Genomic DNA, 16,509 nt, shown 5'->3' with positions numbered 1-16,509 from the left:
AAAAATGTCAACATTGACATCAAGCTCGATTATCCCATTTGTTATTGGATTGACTTCCGTTAATGTCAAACGAGAGAGAGAGCGCGCAGAACCGTAATAAGGTGCAAACAAGTAAACAACGTCGATCGATCCTATCGTAAGCTTTTTTTAATAAATAAAGATACTAGCATATACCCTTGTGAGACATGTCCCTGTCTCGATCGGAATCTTTGCGACTTGGTTATTGGCCAATTTTTTTTTAGTATTATGGAGGAGGAGTTCCAAAAGTGGCTGGGAACCCGCAGCGATGGGAGGTAGTAGTGGTGCGCTCTCGGCTTTGGCTCTTCCGTGCGCTGCATGCGTCGGCGCGTGGTTGCTTGCTACAGGCGAACGCGCGTGCGTGTGCGTGTCCGCGTGGTGGTGGGAGTTGGGTTGGGTTGGGGCGCCTCGAGCTGTCGATTCGGGGGGATTTTGGCGATGCATGCACGCACCCATCGTGCGATCGATCCGACGCGTAGACGGAGGATCTCGTCGCCGATACGATCGATCCTCCTCTGCCGTTTTGGCAACTCTTTCCCTTTACCGGCTTACCCACCGTATCTGCATGCCGACACGCGCCTGTAAAAAAAAGTTTTTTTTTGTAGTACTACACGAGAGACACAAGCAACCGGGCTTTGCTAGCTGCAGAGTCAAATTAAAGGAAACAGTTTCCAGTTTGAGTTTTTGACGCACTGTTTGTTTATAGGAAAAGACAGTGAATTGAATTTTGACAGCGAATGGGGATACAGCGAAGTTACTGTGGATGGGATGCCGATGGTTAGTTCGCTCTAAAGGTCAGTTTTGGCACGCCGGCTTTTGTGAACGCAAGATCGGGTCAACCCGCGAGCTAAAAAAAATCGCGGTGATACGTACAGATGCAACACGCGTGACACCAATGAGCGAATCGGAGCGTAGCATATATAGGATGGCGCCGTCGCGTTCCTTCTCATCAGTTTGGCTAAGATTTGGGACCGACCGAGAGAGAGACTTGCGACGGGTCGCTGCTAGCTCGAGTGAGATGTGCGTGCCGTGTCTGTCTGTACGCGCGTGCAACTTGGATTTTGCCCGACTCGCACGGCGGCTATTTTGCGATAAAATTTGGCTTTAATCGATTTTGAAAACGTCTAGCAACGACGCGTCGTCCCAGGCCGCTGCCGATTTATATTCGCGAGAGATTTTTATACATGGTTTGTGTTTTTCTCACTTTGGGTTGGGGACGTCGGTTTCTGATCGGAACAGGGCCGATCGAGAGTGCGAGTACTATCGTCACTTGACATGCGCATGGCTTCAACTGAGTTCGTGACACTGTAGTGTCGTTCTTGTCAAACACTGCTCCGGTCAATGGATCGATACGCTTCCATTATTAAAGGCGTCAGGCTTTGACTTAATATAACCACCACATTTGCCTTTTGACTTTTCAACCGCAAGTCCGCAACCGAAATTTTCAATTTTGAAACATAAGGTTACGGTTAATTTTTAAGGGGTTTTCACTTGTTTAATTCCCGATATTGGCCTTTAAATCATAACAATGCGTATATATAAATTTTAGATAAATTATTTTTATCTTCATTTTTTTTTACTGTTTATCAGCTGTAAAGGCAAATGATGACTCGTTTCAGATTCTTCACAAATAAATCAGCCAGTAGGCGTGATGTCCGAGATAAATGGGCCTAAATGAGGCCGTGCCATACAATGGTCCATTTATTACGGCCTACTAGCTTCGGCCCTCCCCATCCCGCGTAACCGCCGCCGCCGCCGACCTCCCTCAACTCCGATGTGGGGAACCACGGCCGCAGCCGTGCGCCGGCTCTGCGCGGCCGGCGATGTCCGCTCGGCGCTCGCGATGCTCGCCCGCGGGACCAAGTCGGGCGATGCGGCGCTGGACGTCACCGCGTGCACGGCGCTCGTCAACGGCTGCTGCAAGGGCGGCGATGTGGCGGAGGCCCGGAGGGTGTTCGATGAAATGCCGCTCCTGGGGCTTGCACCTAACGAGGTCACTTACACTGCTCTGATGCATGGCTACTTCACTCATGGCCAAAGGGAGAAGGGTTTCGCCTTGTTTGAGGAGATGAGGAGGGGTGGAGTCGAGCCAAATCTCTACACCTACAACTGCTTGATTGGGGAGTGGTGCAGGACAGGGGAGTTCGAGCGCGCTCGTAGCTTGTTCGACGAAATGCCTGTGAGGGGCATTGTGCGCAATGTTGTCAGCTATAACACCCTCATTGCCGGCCTATGTAGGCATGGCAAGTTGTGGGATGCTGCCAAGCTGTTGGATATGATGCGCACGGAGGGTACCCGTCCGAGCATCATTACATTTAATCTTCTTGTTGATGGATACGGCAAAGCTGGCAAGATGTCCAATGCTTTGCCTTTCTTCAACCAGATGAAAGCGGCTGGTTTCCAGCCAAGTGCAGTGACATACAACATGCTTATTGCTGGCTTCTGTCGTGCTAGAGATATGACCCGGGCAAACAGGGCTTTATCTGACATGAAGGAACGAGGCTTGGAACCGACCAAAGTGACATACACGATACTAATTGATTCATTTGCTAGAGAAAATCACATGGGTAAGGCTTTTGAGATTCTCGCAGGGATGGAAAAGGCAGGTCTAGAGGTGGATGCACACACTTATGGTGTTCTGGTCCGTGCACTCTGCATGGAAGGGAATATGAAGGATGCTAGAAAGCTGTTTCAGTCAATGGGAGAGAAAGGTGTTGAGCCAAGCAATGTGATCTATGACATGATGATTTATGGCTATGGGAGAGAAGGGAGCTCATACAAGGCTCTGAAGTTAATCATGGAGATGAGGCAGAAGGGTTTGATTCCAAATTCTGCAAGTTACGGCTTGACAATCCGTGTTCTTTGCAAGGATGATAAATGTCAGGAAGCTGAGGCTCTGCTTGATGACATGGTGCGTGCTGGTTTGCAAACAAGTGAGTCGATCTGCCAGGCATTATTGGATGCCAAGGCAAGATTGAGAGGTTCTGCTAATGTTTCTTTTGTGTAGGTAGCAAGGCATGCCTTAGTGAAATTATATCTATCTTGACTCTTGAGAATTTCGAAAGATGGTGCACAAGGAAACACATCTTCAAATGGATGTATGCTGATATCTATGTATTGAATTGCAACATAGGAAACTATACGGTCATTTGCTGGGCACCATCAGAACTTCATTGCAAGCAAAAGTGATAGTCAGCAAAAAGACGAAGATAAATGCACAGAGCACTTTCTGCAAAATAAAGGTCGGTGCTTATTGGCATCCTGTGCCTTTATGCTACTGAACATTTCAGAAATGTTCAGCTATTTTTACAAAGTTATTTGTCGACATGAAAGCAGCTGGCCAGGGAAATCTCTTACTATCGAAATCCGTGCAAATTATCGAGCAATTAGCGATGCCACGTGGCACAGCGTGGTTCGTGCGTGCGCTCCCACACTTGAGAAGGACTAAAATATAAAAAACAATCTTACGTTGGAGTAAAATCAAAAAGTGCAAAGCCACCTGATGTTTCCGGAAGGGTCACGACTCTTGGTCTTCTATAATCTTGATTCACTCTTCATCTTCTATAATCGTTCCTCTTTTCTCTTGTCATTGTTTCACATTCATTCTCCATCTTGTCTGATCCACCGGGAGAAAGAGGTAGCGACCTCCGGCCGGTACCTCTGCGGCAAGCATGTCCTGCACAGAGACAACACCACGAGGAGGAGGCGGTGGCCTTCGGCCGGTATCTCTGCGGCGAGCACGTCCTGCACCGCGAGGACGACGTTCGCGAGTTCAGTGAATGGCAATCACATGTATTAGTGATATAAATATTGCAGATTTTTCATTCTTAAAAAAAACCAGCTAGATCTGTTACTTCACTGATATATATTAGACTATTTGTTATAGTATAAGTTATTGGGAATGGAAGCATTCGGAAAGAAGTTTTACTGTCCCTTTGTTATTGTAAACGCATAATGAGGACCATCTTCATTAAGAAGATAGAACCCTTGTAGAATATATTTTGTTTAGTGATGCTGGTACTACTCCTACTCTACCAAGTTCCAATATCATGAGGTTTTCTGTTTTTGTTTGACAATTTCGCCAATGATTAATTATAACATTTGAATTTTATTTGTTAAGTCTTTGCTTAGCTCCAGCTTTGGGGCTTGTATTGACTAGGAGACTACCCATGCATAAGAAGTTTCAGACTTTCAGTTGGTTAACTTAATTTAATTCCTCGAATATTTATTCCTGTGATTATCTGGTGGTTAAATTTCTCTGTTCTGCCACTATAGTGAAAAATTGACACACTTAATTTAGTGAGAACCACCCCAAGATATTCAGAGCATGGAAGCTGAGCCATGTAATTTAGAGACAAGCAGTTTGTCAGGCAAAAGAGCTTATGAAGATCCGAACAGTAATGATCAGGTAAACAATTGCTCATATTTAAAATCATTTGTTTTTCAATCATATAATTAACCTACTACTGTACTGTGCATAAGCTTGGCACCATTTCAAGCAAGTGTATTACCTTATATGGCTGCTTCAATTTCACGGTTACCTACCAGATACCCTGTTTACATGTAGTATTCACATATATACCTGACACTACATAGAAACCTCATACTTGCCCAACCTAGCTACTGCATTGTGTTAAGTACTGCATGAGAAAGAATTGCTGGTTCCTCAGTAACATACTTTGACAAGGATTCTAATTATTGTTTTTTTTTGGGAAAATAATGAAGAAGAAAACACTGACTTTTGCTATTTATAGCCCAAGCTGGATACTTTTGTTATCCTCTCATCTACCAGCCAATTTATTTTTGATGTATTTAGCACTCACCAAGAACCTACACTCATCTACTTTCCAGTTACTCTAATACAAAATTGATAGGGAGCTTTATTAAAATCTTCCATTATTTAAGTTCCAGATCAAATGTCTATAATATGTCACATACTCATACCCCGCGGCGTTGCTGCGGAAAATTAAGTTGCATAATATGTACAAAACTAAAAACAATTTGATACAATTTTGAGCCTAAAAGTAATTGAGATTGCATGTTTTTAAGAGAGAAGAAAGAAGAAACAATTTAGACCATAGATCTATCATCCAAAGGCTAGAAATAATTAGGGTGATGTGGGTTAATGAGAAGAGAGAAATAGCATTAACTACACTTAGTGGAGATGAACTATATAAGTATATAGGATAACTATTGTGTTTTGTTCAGATTATACAGTCTATATCACATTATATGCCATAGATTAATTTTTAAAATTTAATACTCTGCTGTAGTAATCATGATTGTGCAATATAGTATTTTGCTACAACTTGCATTGTTGTTAAACTGATCATTCTGTCTCAATACGGCCAAATAGTGTGGCCCATCGAGTGTTGCACGCGGCAACGTCGCGTGTTTTTTTCTAGTAGAATCTAATCTGGCAAGGAAAAGATAGTCTGAGCGCCCTCTGGTCGAGCAGACTCGTCCTGCACAGCCAGAGGCTCTGCTATGTGAAACTTGGTTTGAGCAAAACCCTTGCTCAGGTTTACTATCTCTCTCCATACTACCAATTTCCAAGCCACTAACTTCACATGAAACATCTGTAGTTGATGGTTCTGCTGTTACTTTAGTGGGGCAAGCTCTGGAAAGTGATTCTATCCGTGACAAGGGCTTGGAAATTGTTTCTGTTCATGACAAAGGTCTTGAGGTTAACTCGGCACCTGAACCTACGGACCAAGTAGAAGCTGCAGTGCTGCACAAGCCAAAGGTGAACAAGAATTATCTTTGAAGAATGAGGCACGCTCTACCCTTGTTCAAAAATGAAAGAAAAAAAACTTGGTGGACATTTGTGTTCAATTGGAAAATTTAACCAAGAATTTTGCGTGTACGACCAATTTGGATGCAACCAAATCTTGAAGGTGCAGGTATGCTGTTTTGAAAATTAAAACCCCAGCCTTGCGATTGAAAAGGCATTTCATAGTGCAAAGTTTACTTGGTTTACATGGTCCATATTGGTAGTGTTGGGTCCTTTTAACTGAGTTAACATGAAACACATGTGCATAATTGTTTTACTCATTCCCTTGTAGGAACTGGCAGCAATCTTATGTAGTAGGACAGATGAGCTGGAGTGTCTTTCTGAGCCGACGAGTTCTTTCTCAAAGGCCTGGTTTAGTTCCCAATTTTTTCTTCGAACTTTCAACTTTTCCATCACATCAAAACTTTCCTACATACACAAACTTTCAACTTTTCCGTCACATCGTTCCAATTTCAACCAAACTTCCAATTTTGGCTTGAACTAAACACACCCTTTAGTATCACATTGAACCACAACAAAATCAAACACAACCAGTGGAGAAGAATCCAAGATTTGAAATGTTGGCCGTTTCCAAGGAGGAATAAGTCCACTTTGACTCCCTGAAAAGTGACCCAAATCTAATTCATGACCCTAAACCGCAAAACCGGATATCTCGACCCCCGAACTATTGAAACCGGTGCAATTTGACTCCCTTGATGGTTTTATAGAGCAGTTTTGCTGACGTGGCGCTGACGTAGCAGTATTGACCAGTCTATGGGGTTGACGTGGCGCTTAGGTGGCATTTGAATTAAAAACATATATGCGGGACCCGTTAGTCATTCTCACACATTAAAAAAAATTGTGGGGCCCATTGACATATGGGCCCCACATGTCATCTCTCTCTTTCTTCTTCCTCCCCTCTTCCTCCCTTCTCTCTTTCTTTCTCTCTCTCCCCTTCGGGCATGGGCCGGAGTGGTGGCGGCGGGCGGTGGCGGGAGCTGACACAGGAGCTAGCTGGAGCGGCGGTCCCCGGAGTGGAGGAGTCGACGATGGCGAGGCAACACTCGGCGAGATAGGGTCGGCGTCGTGGAGGAAGTCGACCGACGGGGGTTGTCTTTGGTGAACGACGGCCGGCGCGCGCCGGCGGACCGCGGCTTCGGCCTCCACCTCAATGGTGGCCACCTCACGGCGCCGGGGACGGCGGCCACCTGGGAGAGATGGAGCTCGCCGGAGCTCCTCCGCTACCGCCTAAATCTGACTGAGGCCTGCCGTTGCCGCTGAATTCTCTGATCTCAATCTCTACTCCCCTCAATTCTCTGATCCTCAAACAAAAAAAAAAGTCTGAATCTCTACTACTCACTATGCAGCACGAATGAGGAATACGTACAAGAATCAAGAACGGACGCATCGGCTAGTCAGAAAAGTGGAAAAAATTCGTTGAAAAATTTGGTTAGGTCATGTGTACGGAGGACCCATTAGAGATAAACGAGAATACGGCTAAGCCATGCGAGAATGCGGTGGTGGAGTCCGAGTCTTGTAGAGAGTCCTCATGGTGTTCGAGTGTTCGTGAGGAGGGGATTGAATTCACAGCAAATGAAAGGGAAGGAGAAAACATTGATGTTCACACTCCACAGCCGGACGATTTTCTTTTTTTTTTTATAAAAAAAAGTCAAGTTTTCCCAAAAGGAATAATTGCTGCACACCAAGAAGTGTGAACGGCGGAATCAAGTTTCCCCAAAAGGAATCAAGTTTTCCCTTTCATTTGCTGCACACCCAGAAGGGACCTTGGCGGTCGGAGTGGTCGGGAATGGTGGTGCGGTGGTGGGCGGTGCCCTGAGGGTTGAGGTAGCGAAACCACGCGAGGTCGGCCGCACAACGGCGGTGACGGTTGTGGTTGCATTGCTGGGAATGGAGAAGGACGAGACGGAATCGCGGTAAGGCACGGTCATGGCAGTGCTCATCCAGTGGCACAAATGGCTGTGGTTGCCGCTTGCCGAATGGGGAGGGAGAGAGAGAGATAAGGGAGAGAGGGGGGGAGGATGAGGAAGGGATAGACTGACATGTGGCTCCACAAATTTTTCTTCCGTGCGAATGACAAATGGGTCCCACATGTATATCTTTAATTCTAATGCCACCTAAGCGCCACGTCAACAGCAGACCAGGTCAACACTGCCACGTAGACGCCACGTCAGCAAAACCGCTTTTCAAAACCGCTGAGGGAGTCAATTTGCACCGGTTTTAGCAGTTTAGGGGGTTAAAATATCTGGTTTTGTGGTTTAGGGTCATGGATTAGATTCGAGTCATTTTTAAGGGAGTCAAAGTGGACTTACTCCTTCCGATGATAGAGAGAAGGGGAGAGATCGTTTGCAAGGTCCCATGGCCCATGCGGCCTATCTAAATTGGACTTGAAGCCCAACTTCCAAGCAAGACCCTTGCTTTTACTTTGGCCCCGTTTGGCACAGCTCCAGCTCCCAACTCCAATTTACCTAGAGCTAGAGTTGTGCCAAACGGTCTAGATTCACCCAAAAATGGAGCGGAGCGGGATGAATCGCTCCTAAAAATTGTACTACCGAGATGGAGTGGCAAAAACGTCGCTCCGCAGCTCCACTCCAAAATTAATTACAGAGCTACCCATCCCCTTTCGTCAAAATTACAAGAAAATGCCACTGGCCTACCCCCGACCCACCCGAACCGCACCGCCCATTCCCTCCACCCCCAGAGTCGCAGCCCCTTCTCTCGAGAGAGCGATAGGGGAGGCGATACCGTGAGAGGAGACGGCGGAAGCGCACAACGGCGGCGGCGGTGGTGCACGGCGGTGGCGTAGGCGCACGGTGACGGAGGCCTCCCTCGTCCTCTCGACGCGGCGGTTGGAGTGGTGCACGGCGGCGGCGTGCTGCGGCTTTCGGCATTGTTACAGCTCACAGCAGCGGGGTGATGCAGCACGGCGATGGGCGGAATCAGAGCACGGGGACGGCGGTGGCTTAAAAGGTTCCAGATTTGTGTGCAAGGTATTTTCCAAACCCTAGTGAGTTGGTTCATTACTATGTGGATTGATTGTTCATATTTGCAAGGTTTTCACATCGGTGTGCATGTTTCCAAATCTGTGTGCAAGGTGTCCAGATCTGTATGGTAGAAAATGAAACAAGAAAATTAACTATGGATGCATATATGGATGTTTGGATGTACTTAATCTTACGATAACTATGGATGTATATATGGATGCATACAGTTGTCTAAAGTTCATTGTGATGCATATATGGATGTAACCATGCGTGCTGCATATATATAAGCACAAGTGTGATGTGAGTGTCTGAATGTATCATATGAGAACTAGTAACCTCTATTCAGAATGTATTTGCGTTTCAGTTTCAAAACATATTTCAATTTCAGTTCTGATTGAAAATGACAAATGTGTTGCCTTTCAGTTTTGGATCTGTGATATGCCATATGTTATGCTTGCAATGAACCTCTATTATAGATCTCTAGCATGAGATTGACCAATAAAAGGTTGTCAAATGTCAGATAGATCTCTAGGATGAATTGATTGAAGTCTGAATTTGGTTGGACTGTTTATATGTTCACAAGTAAAACATATGCAGTCAGGTCAGAAAAAACGCAAGTTATGAGTTGTTTGCCACTAGAATGTCTTCAAAAGTTTAGAGAATATTTGAGCTCCACTTGATGGCTAGTCATTCTACTCCCCTGCTTTCATCCCAGACCAATACATGTATTTGTATTTTAGTTTGACACCGCAGGTTCTTTTTTCTATTGGATTCATTCACCACTGATTCAGAGTGTTGCTTGTTTTTCATGCAGCAAAGTCATGCCAATTGCCAGGACAACAGAAAAGAATTTATGTCAATCCTCTATCTGGAAGAACCTTTTGTTGCCTAAAGATACCCAGCTGGTAGCTAATTGTATGTTGTGAACTGATTGTATGTTGTGAACAAAAGACCTCTCAATGCTTTGCTGCTAAAATATTAAGGGATCATGACAGAGCATATTATTAATGTTAGATCTATACCATCGAGCGAGTTATGTACTGGACCTTTGTTTTATGTTTTGATGACAACCCTACTATTATTAATGTACTGAACATTTGTATTATTTGCTAATTATGCCAACTATTTTATCAATTATCATTTAACTTGAAATTTTGTTGAAATTCTAAAGAAAATAAACAATTATCAGTTATATACCACAAAAACAGCAAAAATCACAAGGGTACTATTGTCAACCTCCCTCCTATACTCTCTTTCAGGAGTTCTAGAGTTGACAAAGCTAGCCAAACACTTTTCAGCTCGCTCCAGCTCCCACTAGAGCTAGCTCCCACTGGAGTTAGAGTTTGGAGCCCTACCAAATGGGGCCTGCCTCTGAGCAAACTCCATTTCTGGTACCCCTCCATTCCCCTTTTCTTGACTATACTATTCATCCACAAACTTTGACCACTTGCCTTTTTTTAAAAAAAAAAAGAGTACAAATATGTTATACTACTCAAGTACTTTACATCTTAAATATAACTATACTACTTGTGTTCACCAAGGTGTTGTAATTTTTTAAAAAACATTAGTGGTTAATGATAAGATCACACTGATCAACAGTGTCAATTGAAAAGGAACGGAGGGAGTAGCTTTTTTCTTGATGAAAACTTAGGGTGCGGTTAACACTTGACACCAAGGAGTAGAATTTCACGACAAGAAAAAAAAAAGAATAGCTACTAGTACAATTTAGTTAGCCAAACAATCTAGCATTAGCATCCTCCACTTAGAAGACGACGAACCATTCGCCGTAACACCTACGAAATCCAGTTTATTTAACAAAGAAAGTAAACGTAGGGGCAGTAGGTTAGCTAGCTGCTCAGCTCGCACATGAGTGTGAGATCGAGAGAAGAGAGAGGGTAGCGTTCAATGCAGGGGAGAATCTGCTCTGCAATGTGCTCTCTCCACGTACGGACAAGCCCAGCGTCGTTTTGTGCTTGTTCTACTAGTGCAACTAATCACTGACTAAACTCCGTATTAAAATGTCGTGCTCGTCGGAGATTGCTGGGAGAAACTTCCATCAGCTCGCCGCCAACTTGGCCCTTAAAACCTCTTCATCTCCAGCTGCCCATGTCTACCTAGTTGCCTACACTGAATCTATGTTCTTTTTTAAAAAACAGCTCCGGTGATCGTTTGTACTTCGAATCGTCGCTAAATTGGTTTAAAACTTATCCCAAGTTCTGTTTTTTTTTTAAAAAAAAAAGTCTGTTTCTTCATTTGATTTTTTCTGATTTTTTTTCATGGCTCTCAAATGGGAAGTGAAGAAATTCCTGAAGTGAAGTTTAGTGAGTGTTGTCTATGTGCAACTGCAAAGGACTAGGAAGGCAGGGTGTGCGCACGAATTTGGTCATGACAACAATGATGGTGTCCGAGAGGAGGACAAGAGATGATAGGTGTATCCAGTTATCCACTAGGCATCCTGCCCGTCTTGATGCTAATTAAGTGTAGAGGCCCTACGTACAAATGGTCCAATGCAATCACCAGGTGTACGGCTTAACTTGATTCTAACCACACTATACTGCATATAACATAGTAGAACAGAGTTCCCAAGTTTGGTTAAGTGTCCTTCTCATCAGAACAGAGATATTTCATGCGTGCACAAGATTACTGTACATGGAAAGATCAACGATTTCTCTGTACTGGAGTGCATACTATGTATCTTGCAACAACTCTATCAGGATTCAAGTGATGGATTGATGGATGGATACTTGTTAGTGTTCATCACTTGAGAGAACTGATCTGGATGAAAGTGAAACAATGATATAAGGATAAATAAATTCTTAAGCGGCTACTAATAATAAATTAAGTTACATGTTCCGGAGAACAATCGATGCTTGGAAGAACAAGCTGTACATTGCATTTGTTACAAGGATGGAGATCGATCGATCGATCGATCGATCAGGGCGTGGCGAAGACGGCTTCCCAGACGTCCTCGAAGGCGGCGAGGATGGCCGGGTGGTGGCGCCTTGAGTTGAGCGACAGGTACGACATCAGGAGGTCGCCCATGGCGTCGGCGCCACAGATGCGCCGCTCCACCACCATCTCCACCATCGAGCTCCGGAAGTCGGCGTACGGGTTGTGCGACCGCTTCACCACCGCCATGCTGCCCGCCGCGGCCACGCCGACGACGCCGCCGCCGTGCTTGTCGTCGGCTTTCTTCGCGCCGCCCTTGTTGTCTTCGTGCGGCTTCGCGTCGCCGGCATTGGCGCCTCTCGGCGGCGCGCGGCGAGGCACGCGGCGAGGTGGGTTCTTGTGGTGGCGCTTTGACCCGCCGCCGGTGCTGTTGTAGAAATCGGAGGTGGAGTCGGAGGAGATGCTGAGGGAGGAGAAGAGCGTCGACGACCTCGTCTCCGCCCCCTCGCCGCCCTCCCCGTCGCTGCTGCTGAACGGCGGGAGCTCGTCGTCGGTGACGGTGGAGGACGAGCAGCTGTACGACGGCGACCGCGGCCTCCCACCGCGAGCCTTGCTCCTGATGACAGCCTTCACGTCCTTGGCCGGCGCCACCGGAGATGGCATGACCGCGGCGCCGACAGAGCGGGCGCTGGTGGGGCCGGAGCAGTCGATGGAGATGTGAACAAGAGCCCGCGCGCTGCGCCGGCGCCGACGCCGGACACTGCCATCGATCTTGGGCCTCGGCTGATGGGCGTCGTTGGCGGCGGCGGGAGGCGGTGCTTGGCGCGCCGCGGCGGCGTTCCCGGCCGCCACGGCGACATTGGTGACGAATGCCGTGGCCGATGTGGTGGTGCAGGAAGAGTGGAGTAGGATCTGCGACAGCCGCTGCCTCAGCCGGACGCCGACGCCGACGCCATGGCGCCTGGCCTTGCTCATGTCCATGACGGACACAATGCACAAGTGTGCCTACTAGCTCTGGATTCCTCTCGTTGTGCTTGCAGATGGTTGTAGTAGCAGCTGGTGTCGCTCAAGTTGCATGTAGTGGCTGGGCTTAAAATACTACTCCAGTTGGGCGACGAGAGATGGCGAGCGATCGTCTGATGATGTGGCAGCCAGATAGGTACAGATATGTTGGTGTCGTGGAGCAACAGTTGGCTTTTGCAACGGGACGTACGCCACCTCATACATGCATGATGGGAGCAAATCCTCCGGATAAATAATAATGGCACGGCATACTATTCTTACCGTAACGGGGAATGCCAGCGGACGGAATCCTGTCCTCGCATTGATACGGTATGCTTCGGTGTTAGTACTCAACATCCGGGTGACCTCGCACTCGCTTTTAGAAATCTTCAGATCGGATCAGAAAGCCCCCAAAACAAAACCAAACACTACCTATACATCTTCTTTCTTCTCCCATTTATCTCGTGTTTCTTTTCATCTCTAAAAAGGCGACCCATAGCGAGAGAGAAAAAGAGAGATCGAGCGTACAGGAGGACGAAGAATCAAAGGAAGATGTCGGTGGTTAGCGACGATGAGACGACACCTTTCTGTCTTTCTCGGTGATGCCTTGACCCTCGTCTTCGTATGTAACATCCTCATCCTGCATTTTCTTCCTCTTTCTCCACCCGATCGATCAATTAGGTGGAAAAAGCTTCAGTTTTTTTAATCAAAATTGAGGCACCTCGAAGACACAATTGAAGGCTATGACGACTTCGCCACCACCTTCACCGCGTGTCACTACGCCTCTATGACCTTAAGTTCATCACCAACAAGAACTTAAAAAAAAAAGAGATATATCTTATTCTCTTAGTACCTACTCTCCCCGTCCCAAAATATAATAACTTTTAGCCCTCAGGATTTGTCCCAAAATATAACTTCTTCACCAGCATTTTCTTTCCAACTAATCACAAGTTCACAACCATCCACCATTCACTTCTACCTATTTTCTTAATAACCAACCTCCACCATTCACTTCTACATACTTTCTTAATATTCATCCTCCACCATTCACTTCTACCTACTTTTTTAATAATCGTGTCCAACTCTAAAACTTCTTATATTCTAAGACGGGGTGGCATCTATTTATTAGACCTGGTATTATGTATGAGACATGTTATTCTATAGAGATCGGGCATAATATCTTATAGATTACATGCAATACCAAATCTAATATCATACTGGAGAGGTGGTGACGATGGCAAGAAAATGGTAGTGTCTTTTTTTTTTTTGGAGGGGGGGGGGGGGAGGTAATGGTTTTAATCGAACTAAGTGATCGAACTATTTAGAGAAGTAAAAGTAGTGTACGTACACTGATGGAGCATTGATTATTCGGTGGCAGATTAGAGACTCGATAACAGTGTGGTGACTTAAATGAGTTCCTCTTGTTTATTCGTAGTTAGAACATCTATTCTGCGCTAACAAAATCAGTCCCCAGCATTCTTACATCCATGATGACGATGAGCAATGATCAGGTCCTACTCGACCATGTACCCATAATAAACTCAATATGATTGGTGAGGTGACCGAGGTTGATCATCTAACTAATGATCATAAATTATTGATCGCAACCTATCTCTGCATTTCAAGGGTTACAGTACCAATACTACTAGCCTGAATGTATGAGCTCGTCAGTGACAGGAAGCTCAGCTGAATCCACACTGTGATATGATCGTGCAACTGCAAACCATATATCCACACTGCTCTTCGCTGCACCGTGACACATACACTGATACACGTCGAAGTGCAGCTGCTGCTAAGCTCTGCTCATGCCTCATGGCACTCGCTTCGCTTGTGACGCGGAAACCGATGATTTCTCCGTGCTCTTGGCTGCCTTCCTTTTGCTGCCGCCCGCTGCATGCATGCACGCATGCGCGCGATGCCGGAATGTGCGATCTGGTTGAGTGGTTCGCTGATCGCCACCTCCAATTGTTGCAGGCAGCAAGCGGCGGCCCATGGAGCAGGTGACACCGGCCACCACCATTACACGCGCGTTTCAGGTTTCATCGGTACCACCCTGAGAAATTCCGAAACCTCGAGAAAACATCCTCTCGATCGTTTTATGCAATGGTTATAGAAAATATATTAAAAAAGGACAAGATAATGAGTTGCTTGTATAACAGTGTTTATGGTGTGTATCTTTTGTCTATCAATGAAATGAGGCAGCAGGGACTTGGAGCACAAGGAAACGGCGGCCCCCCAACCTTATGGCAAAAATAAAGGAAGAGGCAAGAACCTGGATAATGGCAGGCGCAATGTGACTTGGAGAATTCTTACCAACTTAATCATAGCGCTTATATAATTTTGTACAGCTCTTTTTTTTTTTGCCCCTAGGGGTTGTATTTTTTTACGCCTATATCTAATGAAATAGCACAGTCTCGTGCTGATTCCTTTCAAAAAAAAATGAGGCAGCAGGTTTGTTTGTTTTTTCTTTTGGAAAGTTTACAATTCTTGAAAAGGTATCAAGATATTACAATTTTTTAGTGTAAAACTTGATACCTCTAGATACTAGGTATTTCGAGGTAACAAAATTTTTAGTGTAAAATATTGGTCCTCCAGATATTTTTTAAAGGACCGTAGAATTAGTATCTTTTTTTTTATCGGTGTGTATCTTTTCTTTATCAATGAAATGACGTAGGAGTAGAACTTTTATATTTTATTTTAAGTTCAATATATCACTCAAATGTAAGTTATACCTTATCAATTTGTTTTCTAAATTTTTTTATAACTATTCAGATAACAAACAAAAAGGCATCGAGACTTAGAATCCATTCCCAGTATCACCATCCTGATTGGATGACGCCGTCATCAACGCCCCCATCATTCTGCTGTTTACCGCTGCAGCTAACGCAAGTAGCAGCCGGTAGTACCAGGAATCCAAGATGCTAGGTGGATGGTCCAATCTCCATCCAGGCTCCAGCACATGGAAAGAAGAGATCGAATTGGACAAAGAAAAGTTCAAGAGCAGCATCGAGTGAGAACAGAGTGCAAGACAAGCGTATCTCTTCAACTTCAATGGCTGAAATCAAAGGTGCCGGCCGGCCGGCCGGCCGTCTGGGAGGATGCTTGCACATGATGGTACAAAGCTGGTTGTTACACCATAAAAACATGTTTAAGCTTCTGCAAGCAGAGCACTAAATAAACTTCACTGACCATACACCCAACCGGTTGGTGAGCTTTGACATATGTGCAAAGAGAGACCCCTTTCTGTCTCCAGATTCTCAGGTTTTTAACTAGCAACTGTTCTGTCACGGGAGGCACAGGCGTGTATACCTGAATAATCTGAATAATCCTCGTCGCCGCATTAGTCCCAGATGATCTCCCTCTGATTGAGTAACACCCTCTGACCTAAAATTGTTTCATATTTAGCAGTTAGCAGGGAAGATCACATCAAACACAAGCAGACATTCACATACCTACATCTATCACCTATCTGATTGTTCCCCGTATCATCTCCCTCGCTTTGATTTCAAACATAACCTTTTTTTAAAGATCGACATCGAACAAAAGTGAGCAATTAATTCAGGAAGAGTGAACAAACAAACAAACCCAACGGCCCCAATTTTCACTCAGCTGTCAAGGCAACTTTTGTAACCTTCACACAGCAGCTTGTAACCACATGATATATCAGGGGTAGGATACATGATACATCACAGTTCAATGTTGAAAGCCTCCAAATTCCAATGCAGTAGGAGGAGGGCATGATTGATTTTACTGCATTATTAGCGCATCGTTTCAGTGAGTGTCTTCTGCACTGATGTCCCGCGATTACAGGCCAAAAAACCATGC

The 16,509-nt window shown here is 45.3% G+C and overlaps 2 protein-coding genes and 1 long non-coding RNA gene across 3 annotated transcripts; 2 read left to right on the top strand and 1 right to left on the bottom strand.

The window, feature by feature from the left end:
• Nucleotides 1-1,750: 1,750 nt before the first annotated feature.
• On the top strand, nt 1,751-4,066 carry LOC9271831 (pentatricopeptide repeat-containing protein At4g11690). The gene has a single exon (XM_015782766.3). It carries the CDS (start codon nt 1,793-1,795, stop codon nt 3,023-3,025), a length of 1,233 nt encoding a protein of 410 aa, XP_015638252.1. The 5' UTR covers nt 1,751-1,792; the 3' UTR covers nt 3,026-4,066.
• A 4,405-nt stretch (nt 4,067-8,471) lies between these two features.
• Nucleotides 8,472-9,898, top strand: LOC136356734 (uncharacterized). The gene is made up of 2 exons (XR_010741668.1): nt 8,472-8,799; nt 9,608-9,898. It is a non-coding gene; the product is annotated as an uncharacterized lncRNA (long non-coding RNA).
• Nucleotides 9,899-11,592: 1,694 nt separating this feature from the next.
• LOC9269429 (transcription repressor OFP8-like) lies at nt 11,593-13,071 on the bottom strand. Its single transcript, XM_066310307.1, has one exon. It carries the CDS (start codon nt 12,661-12,663, stop codon nt 11,728-11,730), a length of 936 nt encoding a protein of 311 aa, XP_066166404.1. The 5' UTR covers nt 12,664-13,071; the 3' UTR covers nt 11,593-11,727.
• Nucleotides 13,072-16,509: the final 3,438 nt, after the last annotated feature.

The sequence above is a fragment of the Oryza sativa genome, chromosome 5 (genome assembly GCF_034140825.1).
Source record: "Oryza sativa Japonica Group chromosome 5, ASM3414082v1".
NCBI lineage: Eukaryota > Viridiplantae > Streptophyta > Magnoliopsida > Poales > Poaceae > Oryza > Oryza sativa.
This window is presented reverse-complemented; position numbering and strand designations above follow the sequence as displayed.